The sequence below is a fragment of the Nematolebias whitei genome, chromosome 19 (assembly GCF_014905685.2).
Source record: "Nematolebias whitei isolate Nwh7 chromosome 19, NemWhi1, whole genome shotgun sequence".
Taxonomy (NCBI): domain Eukaryota; kingdom Metazoa; phylum Chordata; class Actinopteri; order Cyprinodontiformes; family Rivulidae; genus Nematolebias; species Nematolebias whitei.
The window spans coordinates 12703086-12717791 of record NC_056516.1 but is presented as its reverse complement, the minus strand read 5'-3'; the positions used below and the strand labels follow the sequence as shown (position 1 = coordinate 12717791).

Sequence of the window (14706 nt, the reverse complement as noted above, 5' to 3'; positions counted from 1 at the left end):
TTAAACATTACTTCTGCAAATTGTGCTTTGACAAACTCATCGATAAAACTAAAACATTCAGTCAACGCAAAAGAGGAAAGAGGGGGCAGGTGTCGCTCTCGCTTGAGTTTACTCTTTGTTGCACGCGCGCTGTGAGTGACGTCCAGAGCGCGTGGACCATAACAGCAGCGGAGGAGGTGACGGTCGGAGGTGGCTTGCTTCTTGCACGTGTGGAGCCAATGTGAGGTTCGATGGATGTGTAGCGTAAGGGGCCACTGTTAGCACAATATATCAACATTTGGGGAATTAGATTTTCTCTAGTTAAATATATCTTGGTCGTGGACGACACGTTTAAAGAGAAACTGTCGCTGAAGATTATTGCGGTAAGTTAATCCGCTGTTGACAAAAGAGACTGTTGGCTAGCTTGGAAACTTAGCTACGGCTAACTTCCGGTCAAAGTCACCAAAGTAAGAGAATTTTCGTGCAATGTGCCGCACATTTCAGTGCAGCTCGAAATGAACAACTCATGAGAAGTAGTCCTGTATGCTCAAATAAAGTATATAATGCTGTTGAAGACCATCACCTTTCACATGTTTAATACGTGCGTTTCTCCGTTAAGTTGACTGCTCTTACTTTGAAAGCGGTGTGGGGGGTTTCTAGCTTATAAACAAACACATTAGCAACAATTTGTGTCCTAGTTGAAAAACCAAAACTGGAGTTTATATCTGAAAATAACTTATTGATGTTTTCCCTGTAAGCATGAAAGATGTTGCTCTTTCTAAATGACGATAATATCTGCCGCATAGACCAGAAACGGTTGCGCGGCATTTCTTGAGTCGTCTTCCTTTTGTCAACAGCGTTATCCTGAACGAGAGGTTCTGTTCTTCTATATTACGAGTTCATGTCATCCCCGCCTGCTCGGTGTACGCTGTACGAGTAAACAAGCTTCTCCAACGTGCGGCGCTTAAATATGGCGAAGCAGCATGCGTTCTGGAGTGACTCAGGATAACGCGATAGTTTTTAAGAGTTATAAAGTTCGTATAATGCGTTAATTATCGCCCGTGTCAGCGTGTGCCTTTGTCTGATACCATAATAACTCACGAACCGCTCAACGGATTTTTATAAAACTGTCAATAAGTAAGGATTGATCTATAATCTTAGCAATGACAAAAATGCCTTTAAACCCTGATAATTTGACAGATGTGTTTTGCCGTGGTAAAAGCTGACATTTAGCCCCCCAACTCGTACTTTTTGCGCTAACGAACCTGTTTAATACTAAATGTTGGAGTCACTGCTGTCTGTACATCTACAACTGATTATTGTTTAGTTAGTTGGCCACAGCTAATCCACCTTAGCCAGCACTCTTATGGCTTTAACCTAGTCACATTTACACCCATTGAAACTAAGTTTGAAGTGGTAGTAGCTGAGAGTCATCCTCAACACGTGTCAACACATCTTACAGTAATGCATTAGTGTTATTTTATGTTATTTAAAGGTTTAACCTAGATGGCTTTAAGTATCCCTTGCCATCATAAGATGAACTTAAGTTTGAATTCTGAGAGGAAAGGTGGCAGACATAATGTATTCTGTTAAATAATGTGAGGCCTTTAGCTAATAAATGACTTTGGCAGCCAGTACTACTAGTTTGTTGTGGTGACTTTATTGTGGTTAATATCATAGTGACACACTTTTGGTTGTTCCCTGCTTTATTGTAAGCTTCAAGGTATCTTCTTATGTGTTCTAATAAACCCTGAAATGTTTTATTTGGTGTATAAAATACTTTTGAAGAGTCGTGTCATTTAAACGCCCACTTCTTGTCGTTCGTAGTTGTACTCCGTAGAATGAACCTAAAATGGCATCGTGTGGAAAAAACATTGAACTCAAAGTCCATCTATTGAAATTTTCCCGGGGCTTTTAGACATTTTCACAACTTAAGTGACTGACGTTTGGTTGTGTTAGATTGTAACCTGCTCATTGTCACCAGTTTGATACGACCAAGTTGAAACGAGAACTGATTGGCTTGCTGACATTTTGAGTACTATAAACTTAAAACAGTTAAAACCAAAGCAAAGATAAGCGGCTAAAAGCTAAATGTAACAAAACAGTTGGTTTAAACTAAATAAAAACTAACATGCACTAGCAAAGCTGTAACAAAAAAGCTAAATGTAAAAAAAAAAAAATTGTAGCTTTATGTGTAAAAAAACTGTAACTGTCACCGTACCAACTGCCATATTACTCTGTTTGTGCTGGGGGACTGGATCTTTGGGATGAACCAGTCTTTGCCGTAATGTTTTTTGGGGTTTAAAAGCCACTGGGACTCATGTTTAGAAAATAAACGTCTCAGTTTCTCTGAAACTCCCGCAACATACGGAATGACCCAAATGTCATTCTGAAGAAACCCTAATTTGTTTTTATGTGGATTGTTTTGTAAATAAATTAAAGTAATTCAAAAAGTATAAAAGTTGTAAATGCTAAGCCATAGTGCACTATTTCTAAGTGAGCTGAATGTTTTGGTTCATGAATAAGTTTGCTGATGTAAACAATCGTGTAAATGCTGAATCAGCATTTAAACAATAAAAACCTTGAGTGTTTACGGGACGCTACAGCCAGAGTCAAACTTGTCGTCTCTCTACAGATACATGAGCGCAATGATGAAATACATCCTGGTAACTGGTGGAGTCATCTCCGGCATTGGCAAAGGTATCATAGCGAGCAGCGTGGGCACAATCCTCAAGTCATGTGGTTTGCGTGTAACGGCCATCAAGATTGATCCGTACATCAACATAGACGCAGGCACTTTTTCTCCCTATGAACACGGTACGTCAGTGAGATCAACTGAAGCGGCTGCACGTTGTGTTTGTGATTGATCGTTCTGCGCTGATTGTGTCCAGGCGAGGTGTTCGTACTCGACGACGGCGGTGAGGTGGACTTGGACCTGGGGAACTATGAACGCTTCCTTGATATCCGGCTCACACGGGATAACAATCTGACAACAGGAAAAATCTATCAGTCAGTCATCAACAAGGAGAGGAGGGGAGACTACCTGGGCAAGACCGTGCAGGGTAACTGCCTCTAAATGTAAAAAAAATCAAAGTGCTGCAGTAAATCAGACTAAACACCACGTAAGATGACATACTCTGTCATTTTTATCCAAGTGCAATCAAAGACCCGTCTTTATAAACAAGACAATACTTTCTTAGGAAAGTGCACATTCAGAATTTGTCCTTTTTACTTACATTATCTATAATACAGAGCAAAAAATGTGAAATTTGGAGCTTTTTTAAAAATAGATTCATGAATATTTTTAGTAAATATTGACTTTTACGAGAACCAGAAAGTCCAACCTCATTCAATTTAAACACTTTTACTTATCATGACATAACAAACACCAGGTTCTACAAATATTAAAATCTAAAATAACAAATTCCACAATGTTCTTGATTATTAGACACAAAGCACAAATGGAAATGTGTGTGTGAAAAAAACAAAGTCCACGTTTGCAGTTCCAGTGTATTAATTACCAGATCATCATCAGTGTGATCACCTTTACAAGAGCAGGAGTTTTCGCTGCTCTGAAACATACAGGTGTGGTTCAACACAATGCCACGGTAGAGGGGATGACTAGAGTCGCAGCTGTTGCTGCCCATCAGTGTGGGAAAGGTCAAAGGTCATTTCCAAACCATATAGAGCCTATTGTTCCATAGAATGAAAGGTTCACGAGTGGAAAATGTTTAAAACAGTTGCTAATCTTCCCAGGAATGGACGTCTCAGCAGATTCACCCCAAGGTCTGACCGTGCCATGCTCGGAGAAAGGAGCACCATCTCAGACTCTGCAGGCCTCAGTTAGCACATTAAAGGTTAAAGGTCAACATAGTATTTGGGAACAAACTGAACCACTATGACTTATTTGGAAGGGCTGAAGGAGAAAGCCTCTTCTCTATAAAAGCAACATGACAGCACGACTTAAGTTTGGAAAGTTTTACTGAATCAACCACAAGACTTCTGGAATGATGTCCTTTGGACACGAGACAAAGTACAAATGTTTATACCCATAATGCACTGGGCCATGTTTGGAGAAAACAAAATGATTTTTATCAGCAGAAATGGCTCATATCAACTGTCAGCATGGTGGTGGAGAGCTGATGATTTGGGCTCCTTGTAGAGTTGCATTCGGGCCTAATAAATCCGGACCGAGCCCGTACATTTTTTTTCCGAGCCCTACCCAAACCCAACGGATTACTGGTAATTAGAGGGCCAAACCTGAAAAAGAGCAAAAACCCTTTTTTTTAATTAAATTTTACTACTTTTGTAAGCAAATCAGTTTGACATGATAGTTTTAAAAACGTAATGAAAGGAAGTTATAAGATTTATTTTATTAACAAGTCACCAAATGGATATTAACATACAAAACAAATAGCCTAAAAATCAACTCTAAAGAGTTCGGCTATTACACAGATGAACAAAACTATTTTAGAGCAAAATTGTTTGGAAAAATACAGAACAGGGCTATTTTAAATGAACGCGCTGCTCGCTTTGGCTTTTGTAGAGTCTTCTACTTCCTTCACCGCAGATGAGAAGCTGCGTGAAGCTGACACCCCACCTAGCACACACGTAGCACTGACTGCTCATTCTGTTTGCTGGAATTTTTGACGTGTGTGTGGTTTCAGCTTCACGCAGCTCAGATGAGAGCAGGTGCCGAGACGTGCGCAGCCGGCCATCAGCTGATTGATCCATCCATCCATTATCTTTACCCACTTCTTCCTGTTCGGGTAGCGGGGGTAGCTGGTGCCCATATCCAGCAGTCACTGTGCGAAAGGTGGGGCACACCCTGGACAGGTCGCAAGTCCATTTCAACCAGCGAGTCAGCTGACGCGCGCGGCCGCTGACAAGTGTCCATCTGAGCTTAACACGACTTTTTTAAACCGGCCGGTCGGACCTGCCTCCTCCTCAACAAGCACATTAACACATTGTTATATTGTGCATTAGGGGTGCGAATCTCTGTGTCTGGTGATTCGATTCCCATTTTTGATGTCACGATTCAATTCAAAATCAATTTTTCGATTCCAAATTGTTTTTTTTCGGTTCAGAAACGATTTTTCTATTGAAAAGGTCATAAAGTTTGTTTCAGTTATGTAACTGACATGATGAAAATATTAAACAACAATGTAAACAAATAGAACATTTATTGTAAACAATAATTTTAGTTTTTTTTTTTACTGTATCACATCTTTTGGCATCATTTTATATTTACACCAAAACTAGGAACAAATATAAGAGTGCATAATGTTCTATAAGTTAAATTACCAGTATTAGGTTAGTTTAATTGCCTGAATTTTTCTAAAATAAATAAAAATCTAGGAACAAATAATTCATCCATCATCCACCTGGACAGGTCTCAGTCCATCACAGACAAATAATTAACAATGTATAAATACAAAAGTAAACAGACTTCATTCTACCATAGTACATTAACCTTTAACTCGACATAAAATACAGACTTCACAGTTATTTTTAACCATATTGCTCTAACCTTTATATTTTCAAAACTTAACCTAATATGAAATATACAGACTTCAGTCTTAACCATATTGATTCATATTTAGTAAATCTTTAATAAAATTTCAAAACCTGTGCAAACCTGCACAAAATCTCTTCTGAACTGTAATTAATAAACCATAAACTGTATCATTTAGAACTGGCTCCAGGTGATGTCTCATCTGTCCTCTTCAACCTGTTAAAAAGACAAATTACATAAAGTTTCTTGTACAACTTGTCTATAAGTTTTAGTATAATATGAGAAAAAGCATTTACCTTTGAGCTGCAGCTGCATCAGAGCTTCTCCCATTCGTTGCTTCATGGTGAAGTTGTGCTGCTGCTTTATCACAAGACAAACAAACAAAAAACAAATCTACATGAAGGAATAACGTACATTGGATCCAACATGTTAAAAATGAACCTGGACCCCTCACCTTCCACTGAGCTGTCTGCTTGTAAATCTTTGTGATACAGCCGGAGATGGAGAGGGAACTCTTCACAGCCTTTGGGGAATCAGCTGGAAGTTTGTTGCAGAGTTCGCTGGTCGGCTGCTTCGCTTTCATCTTCCGCACATTTTGTCGTATTTTCAAAATACTGTATCACAATTTTATTTTACACTTCTTGCAAACAACTGTGCTCTTGTGAAGCTCTGTCTTCCCCCGGAACATTGTAGGATCTAAAATGATTTTTAAAGACGAAGCAGCAGGTTGAATCACGCTGTCCCCCTCCTCCATGCTAGCAGGCTCCATTCAGATAAAGGGAGCTAGCTAACTAGCTTGCTGTACGGTGGCCTGCACGGTCCAATTCTATGGTGGCCGAGCGGACACGTAATGCAATATGCAGTACGCTTGGGAGTAGGAGCGGAAAAAAAAAAACTAAAACGCATTTTGAAATGGATTTATGGACCTTTAGAATCCATTCAGAATCACCAGGACTAAGAATCTAGATAATTTAAAAAATCTTTTTTTCTCTGCACGCTTATTGCGCATTTAGTTTTATTTGTGCTGTGTGATTCATAAAACCGCATCAAAGCCCAAGACCGGCCAGGCCCACACATTAATCGCATTATAACGACCCGGCCGGGCCAGGTTTCGGGTTCGGGTTAGAAATGACCGCTCGATCTCCTTGCACTCAACGAGTCAGTTATCAACTTTTCTGTAGCCCAAAGGATTCGAGTGTCAAATAGAGTAGTCCCTCGTTTATTGTGGGGGGTTACGTTCCAGACCCCCTGCAATAAGTGTAAATCTGCAAAATATTTATTTTAGTATTTATATATAAATGAAGGCTTTATATAAACCTTTCCCACACTCTGCAATGTTCTAAACTCTTAAACCTACGTCATTTTAACAACATGCATAAATGTAGCTACTAATAAATTTTACTCACCAGTTCTGCAGAACAGCAGCAGCTCTCGGTTCTGCTTGGTTCCGGTCTGACCCGGTTCCATTTTTGCAGACCTACCCTGCAGCGACGAAGCCCACAATGTTCTAAACTCTTAAACCTACATGATTTTAACTGCACAGTACTACAACATTTTACTCACCAATTCTGCAGAAACAGTGGCTTGGTTCCGGTCCAGCAGACCTACCCTGCCGGTTCTGGTCCAGTTCTGTGCAGCCGTTGAGCGCCGAAGCGCATTTTCTGGGGGGGGACCTTCGGGTGGCCGGCTTGGGACTGGTGGTCTGATAGAAAGATGAAAAAGTACTGGTGGACTCCGGAGAGAGGCTGGACCTACAGCGGCGTGCATCCACACTTGGAGGTCCTCATGGACTGGCTAGCAGCTCTCGGATTTGTTGATGGGTCTTTAGGTCCGGTGCCCGGTGGATTCTGTGCAGCTCTCTGCATCCGCTGGGCGCCGAAGTCACTGTATTTGGATTATAAGGACTGAACTTTTTCGGATCAGATCAAAATTTTCCCTCCAGCATTTCAGCAGAAGGCAACAGGGCTTCTGGGAAATGAGTCATTATGAATGGGAATACAGTGTAGACTTATTGAGAAAAAAACTACAAAATGGAGGTGGCTGTCCAAAGTATTTTATTTTGTTAACTTTTTACAGTACAGTATCCTGTACTGTCCCAATCACCTGAGTAATATTAAAGTTCACAATCTTATGTCCTGTACAATTTTTTTTATTAAATTTTTTTTGTATACAATCTTACTTTTGAAAAGCGTGAAAGAGCGAGGCCGTGAAGGTCGAACCGCGAAGTAGCGAGGGACTACTGTATGAGGATCTCTGTCCGATAGCTGAAGCTTGGACCAAACTGGTTATGATGCAGCAGAACAAGGAGTTCACACAGCAGCTAATGTACAACAGAACAGCACAAAAGAAAAGACTCAATGTGCTGCAACTGTCCAGTCAAAGTCCAAAACCTCAGTCAGACTGAAATGCTGTGGTGGAGCCTCCAGAGAGCAGCATAACCAAATATCTGCTAACAGTAATGAACTGAAACAATGATGGTAAGAAGAATGGGCCAAAACTCCACAACAATGGGAGAGACAGATGAAGTCCTACAGAAAACCTCTACTGAGCTGCTGAATCGAGGTGGATGTGGTTGTTCACACACAGCTTTTCCTTTTTGCCTTCAGTTTTGTTTTTTAAAATAATAAAAACAGCAGAAGTTTTTTGTGAGTAGTTTTAGAACCTGGTGTATCTTCCAAATAATTTTTATTATGTCCCGATACTTAAAACCCTGGAACTGAAGGAAGTTTCACTTTTTTTTTGTAATTGTATGTAAAATTTCTTTGAGGGAAAAAATACACATCATTAAAATTTCCTGCAACAGTTCTGCTAAAGACGTGAATTAAAACGCTGTATCACTTCACTCTGTTCCAGTGGTTCCACATATTACAGATGCCATCCAGGAATGGGTTGTGAAACAGGCCAAAGTGCCAGTTGATGATGATGAAGTCGAGCCTCAAGTCTGTGTGATCGAGGTAAGCTGCATTGTCACTCGTTCGTCCTATACAACCAGCACAATATCTTTTAGAGTAGGAGGCTGGAGTCATTTTCAACATCAACTCATAGATGTTCTGTATGTTGAACACGGACTGTTTAAACGGATCACTGATGAAAATGTCTCACCAGCATCACAGACATGAAGAGTTATGAAGTCATAATCTGCAGCAGCTGTTAATCAGTTTGTAGAGCGAGATAATATACAGTGAGGAAAATAAGTATTTGAACACCCTGCCACTTTGCAAGTTCTCCCACGTAGAAATCATGGAGGGTCTGAAATGTCCATCTTAGGTGCATGTCCACTGTGAGAGACATAATCTAAAAAAACAAAACATCTGGAAATCACAATTTATGATTTTTTAAAAATAATTTATTTGTGTGTTCTTCTGCAAATAAGTATTTGAACACCTGTGGAAATCAATGTTAATATTTGGTACAGTAGTCTCTGTTTGCAGTTCCAGAGGTCAAAGGTTTCCTGTAGTTTGTCACCAGGTTCACTGCAGCAGAGATTTTGGTCCATTCCTCCACAGATCTTCTCTAGATCAGCCAGGTTTCTGGGCTGTCGCTGAGAAACACGGAGTTTGAGCTCCCTCCAAAGATTTTCTATAGGGTTTAGGTCTGGAGACTGGCTAGTCCACTCCAGAACCTTGATATGCTTCTTACGGAGCCACTCCTTGGTTCTCCTGGCTGTGTGCTTTGGGTCATTGTCATGTTGGAAGACCCAGCCATGACTTATCTTCAATGCTCTAACTGAGGGAAGGAGGTTGTTCTCCAAAATCTCTCACTACATGGCCCCGGTCATCCTCTCCTTAATACAGTGCAGTCGTCCTGTCCCATGTGCAGAAAAACACCCCCAAAACATGAAGCTTCCACCCCCATGCTTCACAGTAGGGATGGTGTTTTGGGATGGTACTCATCATTCTTCGTCCTCCAAACACGGCGAGTGGAATTAAGACCAAAAAGTTCTATTTTGGTCTCATCTGACCACAGAACTTTCTCCCATGACTCCTCTGGATCATCCAAATGGTCATGGTCAAACTTAAGACGGGCCTGGACGTGTGCTGATTTAAGCAGGGGAACCTTCCGTGCCATGCATGATTTTAAACTATGACGTCTTAGTGTATTACCCACAGTAACCATGGAAACAGTGGTGCCAGCTCTCTTCAGGTCATTGACCAGCTCCTCCGTGTAGTTCTGGGCTGATTCCTCACCATTCTTAGGATCATTGAAACGCCACGAGGTGAGATCTTGCATGGAGCTCCAGTCCGAGGGAGATTGACAGTCATGTTTAGCTTCTTCCATTTTTTAATAATTGCTCCAACAGTTGATCTTTTTTCACCAAGCTGCTTGGCAATTGCCCTGTAGCTCTTTCCAGCCTTGTGGAGGTCTACAATTTTGTCTCTGGTGTCTTTGGACAGCTCTTTGGTCTTAGCCATGTTAGTAGTTGGAGTCTTACTGATTTTGTGGGGTGGACAGGTGTCTTTCTGCAGCTACTGACCTCAAACAGGTGCTTCTAATTTAGAATAATCAGTGGAGTGGAGGTGGACGTTATAGATGAGGACTAACAGGTCTTTGAGGGCCAGAACTGTTGCTGATTGGCAGCTGTTCAAATACTTATTTGCAGCAGTAACACAAATTATTAAAAAATCATATATTGTGATTTACAGATTTTTTTTCATTTAGATTATGTCTCTCACAGTGGACATGCACCTAAGATGAACATTTCAGACCCCTCCATGATTTCTAAGTGGGAGAACTTGCAAAGTGGCAGGGTGTTCAAATACTTATTTTCCTCACTGTACATGTTAGATAATCTAATAAATACAGGGTTTACCCTAGTTTACTTACTTTGGAATGGTGCTCATATCTTCTGTGATTTTTGATGACGGGGGTGGGGTGTGTTGAGACGAGACGGGAGACACGTCTGTGTGCTGCGCACTGTTTGTACTAACAGTTTTCGAGCTGGGGGGTAGACTGCTCAGCATGAGGGAAACGGAGCACTGTCTGTAGCTTTTTAGCTAGCACGTCTGTATTGCATGCCGCTAGCTTAGTGTTACATCAGTGCTGGCAGTTGTCGACCCAGGAGGGGGTGGGTCGTTCGGTAGGCTCGGTTCTGTTGACAGGGCGTCCTGCTTGTATAATTTTAGGGGAAACACTGAAATAATAATTTCACAATGAATTCATCTTTATTCTTTATCTTGCAGCAGTCCCAGTTGAATTCATGCAGCTCAAAAACTTCACTTTGTTTTCTGTAACTACAGACAAGATCATGAAATCTGATCCACATCAAAAGCATCATATTATGAACATTTGATTAAGACAGTTTTAACCCTTTAACTTTGACTATTCATGTTCCTCAGGGGGAAATTAACTACCTTATTTAACTGATCAAAAATACCAGTTTTAATTATTTTTACTTCAAAAAACTTGTCAGTCTTTTAGAGCTGTCAACCTGAAATAAAAACATTTAACAAACCTAATAACACACACCTTTCATAGTCCACAAGATACAGGAGCAGAACTCATGGGAAACCCCTCCCACTGCACTAATTAATATTAGTACAGTACAGTCCCTGCATTCAACTTCTGCTCTATCTCCATCTAGGAGTTTTTGTCCATTTGACTAATTTAGTGTTTGAAGAATCGTACAGGTGAAGGTTCGAACACATTTCCGCATCGACAAACACGCCCACAGACGTCCAACCAGTCACACAATACTTGGTGCATACACCTGTGAGAAAAAGTTCAGCCTGGGCCTTGTGTTGAAAAGGGGTGGGCGGAGTTACTCGGAGGATAAAATGACACAATTTTTGTCACACAACCAAGTCAGTGAGAGCCGAGTTCGACACTTTGGATGGAGAATGCAGGGCCCTTCAATGTGCTGCAGTTTCATAATCGTTAATAGGAACTGCTTTGAAGCCAGCTGCATGTTCACAATCCTGTGGTGTTCGAAAACAATGTGATGACAGTAGATTAAGAACTTCCTGTCCTGAGTCAGGAGGTCTCACAATAATCTTTCTTAATGTGTGTCTGCAGCTTGGAGGCACTGTTGGAGACATCGAGAGTATGCCGTTTGTTGAGGCCTTCAGACAGTTCCAGTTTAAAGTGAAGAGAGAGAACTTCTGCAACATTCACGTCAGTCTGATACCACAGGTAAGACAGGAACACTTTCACACCTGGCGGGGAGCTTCAGTGGGACTCGCACACATTCACACTTCCTCTCAACAAGACAAGGAAAAATGTTTTCTAAAGTGTGCGCTGTTTGTTTGTTTGATAGCCGAGTGCAACAGGGGAGCAGAAAACCAAACCGACCCAGAACAGCGTCCGAGAACTGAGAGGTCTCGGTCTTTCTCCAGACCTGGTGAGTTATTGTCCTTTACATTATGTGCATGTCTCCTGCCGTTGAAGACAAAACAACGATCATGTTTTTGCCCCTGTCTGTTTCTCTGTTTGTTCATCTTTTAGCAATACTGTATTTTTTGCCCTATAAGTATCTTTTTTTTTTGTGTGCATAATTTCATGCCCGACGACTTAAACGCAGAAGCGATGTATTTATGGATTTTTACCCATATTTATAAACCAATTTTTGACTGAGATATGACAGTTTTCATTCATTCTGACTGAAAATATTGAACACTACCATTTTCAGCCACTAGATGGCAGTTGAGCAGTATGGCATGCTGTTGTGTCATGTAATGGGTAAAAGTGGGTATTAATGACACAATCGGCTTGCCTTAGCAGCCACCTTCATCCAGCTCCGGTATCATGCCTGGAGCAAACGTGAAGTGCATTTATTAAGTAAAAGTTCAACTGAGACACACCTTTGATATAAAGTCGAGCAAACAAATAATTGTTTTTAGGTGGTTATCTTGTTAAATTTTGAAGAAATGCACAGCGAGTCGTCCCTCTGTGCGCTCCGGCGGCCACATATCGGCTTTTGAAATGCAGCTGATTTGACCGTCAAAGTGCATTTATTAAGAAAAGTTAGACTGAGGGTGCATTCACACCAGCCCTGTTTAGTTGCTTTAATCAAACGTTAGTCCATTTGCCTAGAAAGTCCGGTTTGTTTGGGGAGGTGTGAATGCAGTCAAACTCTGTTGCGGACCAAAAAAGCAAACTCTGGTCCGCCTAAAAACCTAGGTCTCGATCCGGTTGAAGTCAATTCTAGATGCAACGTTACGGCGAAGAGACGTATTTATGGAATTTTTCACTTTATTAGACATATTTGGGCTGATGCGACTTATAGGGCGGTGTGATGTGTACGATGGAAAATACGGTGAATATCATGACCCACTGTTTGGAGTTGAACAACAATAACTTAAAAACCATCGGAGTCAACTTGATTCAAAATGGTCACCACAACCAACTCTTAGCTAGCTTATAAAAGGCTATTTTTACAGATATTGAGATTTCAGATTCAGAGATTCTTTATTGTTAATGAAATTAAGTACACAGGGTCCCAGTTACATCCAACAATAAAATGTAAAAGAAAAACAGTAATAACATCTAAGATATGAACTAAAAAAAACATCAACTAAATAATACGCTAAGCACTCATAACATAAAAACAATAATCACAATACGCCAAACAGCAGCACGAACGCGAGTCTGTGTGAGCAGATGAACATGAATGAACACAGCAACATGAAACAGATCAGCAGCAACATTGAAACAGATCAGCAGCATCATGAAACAGATCAGCAGCAACATAAAACAGATCAGCAGCATCATTGAAACAGATCAGCAGCATCATGAAACAGATCAGCAGCAACATCATGTGATTTTTCACAGTGATTATTCTGGTGAGAGATTCATGAGTCTTAACAGCCTCAGGGTAGAAGCTGTTCCTCAGTCTAGTGGTTCTACACTTAATGCTCCTTAACCTCCTTCCTGAGGGGAGCGGGGCAAAAAGTGTGTGTGCTGGATGAGTGGGGTCCTTCATGACGCAGGTGGCCCTCTTTCTGCATCTAGAGGTGTAGATGTCTGTGATTCATTCATTCATTCATCCTTTATTTAGACAGGTAAATCCCATTGAGCCTCAAGGACTCATTTACAAGAGAGACCTGATTTCAACAAAGAATGATGACAACAATGGACAACAGCGACAACAATAAACAAATATAAAAAGGCATACAGATTTTTTCTTTTTTACAAATAAGAGTAACAAAACAGCTAGATTATAAAGCAAATGTAGAAAACTAAAACAAAAACTGTCACAGATGTCTGAGATGGTGGGGAGTCTGACTCCAACATCTTCTGTGCAGCCTTCACCACTCTCTGTAAAGCTTTTCTTTCTGCAGCTGTGCAGCCTCCATGCCACACGTTGATGCTGGAGCACAGGATGCTCTCCACTGCACACCTGATGTAGTAGTTGCTCAGAGTCCTTCATAACAGTTCAAACTAAGCTTTATATGAGATCTTAACTTCAAACTTTGGCATTAACTGTTGGAGTCGAGGCTGTTTCTCTGTTAACATACTGTCTCATGGACCAGTGAAAAGATTTAATGAAACTCGGAAATAATCATTAGATGCACCTCTACAACTTTTGGTGTTAGCCGCCACTCTTGAATGATCTTAGCCAATACAAAAATGGTTCTAACGTGGTCATTCATTCAATGGCCTAGATTTGAATGTGGCAAAAGCTGAGTCATTCGTATTTTGAGCTTAATGCATCATTTTGCAATATCACATGAGAACAGTAGTCCCTCGTTTATTGCGGGGTCTACGTTCCAGAACACCCCAACCCTTCCCACACTCCTGCAATGTTCTAAACTCTTAAACCTACTAATTTTAACAACATACAATACATACAGTACTGTATATGTACCTACTACATTTTACTTACCAGATCTGCAGAACAGCAGCGGCTTGGTTCCGCTTCGACCTGGTTTCGTTTCAGGGGCGGACCTACCCTGCTGGTTCTGGTCGGCTCTCTGGCTTGTGGTAGTGTCAGTGGGCTCCAGAAACAACGCCGGACCTACGGCAGCCCATCCCCTCTTGGAAGCCCTCATGGGCCGGCTTAGAGCTCCTGGGTTAACCACTGAGTCTGGGGGTCCAGTTCTGTTCAGCCAATCAGCGCCCGGGTTACATAGCACAATGTTCTGTTTCTTAAAGAGACATGTGCTGACGTGATTTATTCTTGTGAATCTTAAAGTTTAATTTTCTTAAAGAAACTTGTCCAAGTGACACAATTAAAATCTTATGTTTGAAAAACCGTCTGGCAGTCATGACTTCGC

The 14706-nt window shown here is 41.0% G+C and overlaps 2 protein-coding genes across 3 annotated transcripts in view; one reads left to right on the top strand and one right to left on the bottom strand.

The window, feature by feature from the left end:
* The window catches only part of rab42a (RAB42, member RAS oncogene family a), a 4172-nt gene extending 1962 nt beyond the window's left edge, over nt 1-2210 (bottom strand). Inside the window, exon 1 of the mRNA XM_037693628.1 lies at nt 2201-2210. Within this exon, the coding sequence (XP_037549556.1) occupies nt 2201-2210 (10 nt within the window). The remainder of the gene's footprint in view (nt 1-2200) is intronic.
* ctps1a (CTP synthase 1a) overlaps nt 106-14706 on the top strand; it is a 29981-nt gene continuing 15380 nt past the window's right edge. Inside the window, exons 1-6 of one of the 2 annotated variants that reach the window (XM_037693200.1) lie at nt 106-220; nt 2615-2796; nt 2871-3041; nt 8348-8448; nt 11507-11623; nt 11748-11831. In XM_037693200.1, the coding sequence (XP_037549128.1) occupies nt 2619-2796; nt 2871-3041; nt 8348-8448; nt 11507-11623; nt 11748-11831 (651 nt within the window). In that variant the 5' untranslated portion in view covers nt 106-220; nt 2615-2618. Of the gene's footprint in view, nt 363-2614; nt 2797-2870; nt 3042-8347; nt 8449-11506; nt 11624-11747; nt 11832-14706 lie in introns of both variants that reach the window. The other variant, XM_037693199.1, reaches the window with a different exon arrangement.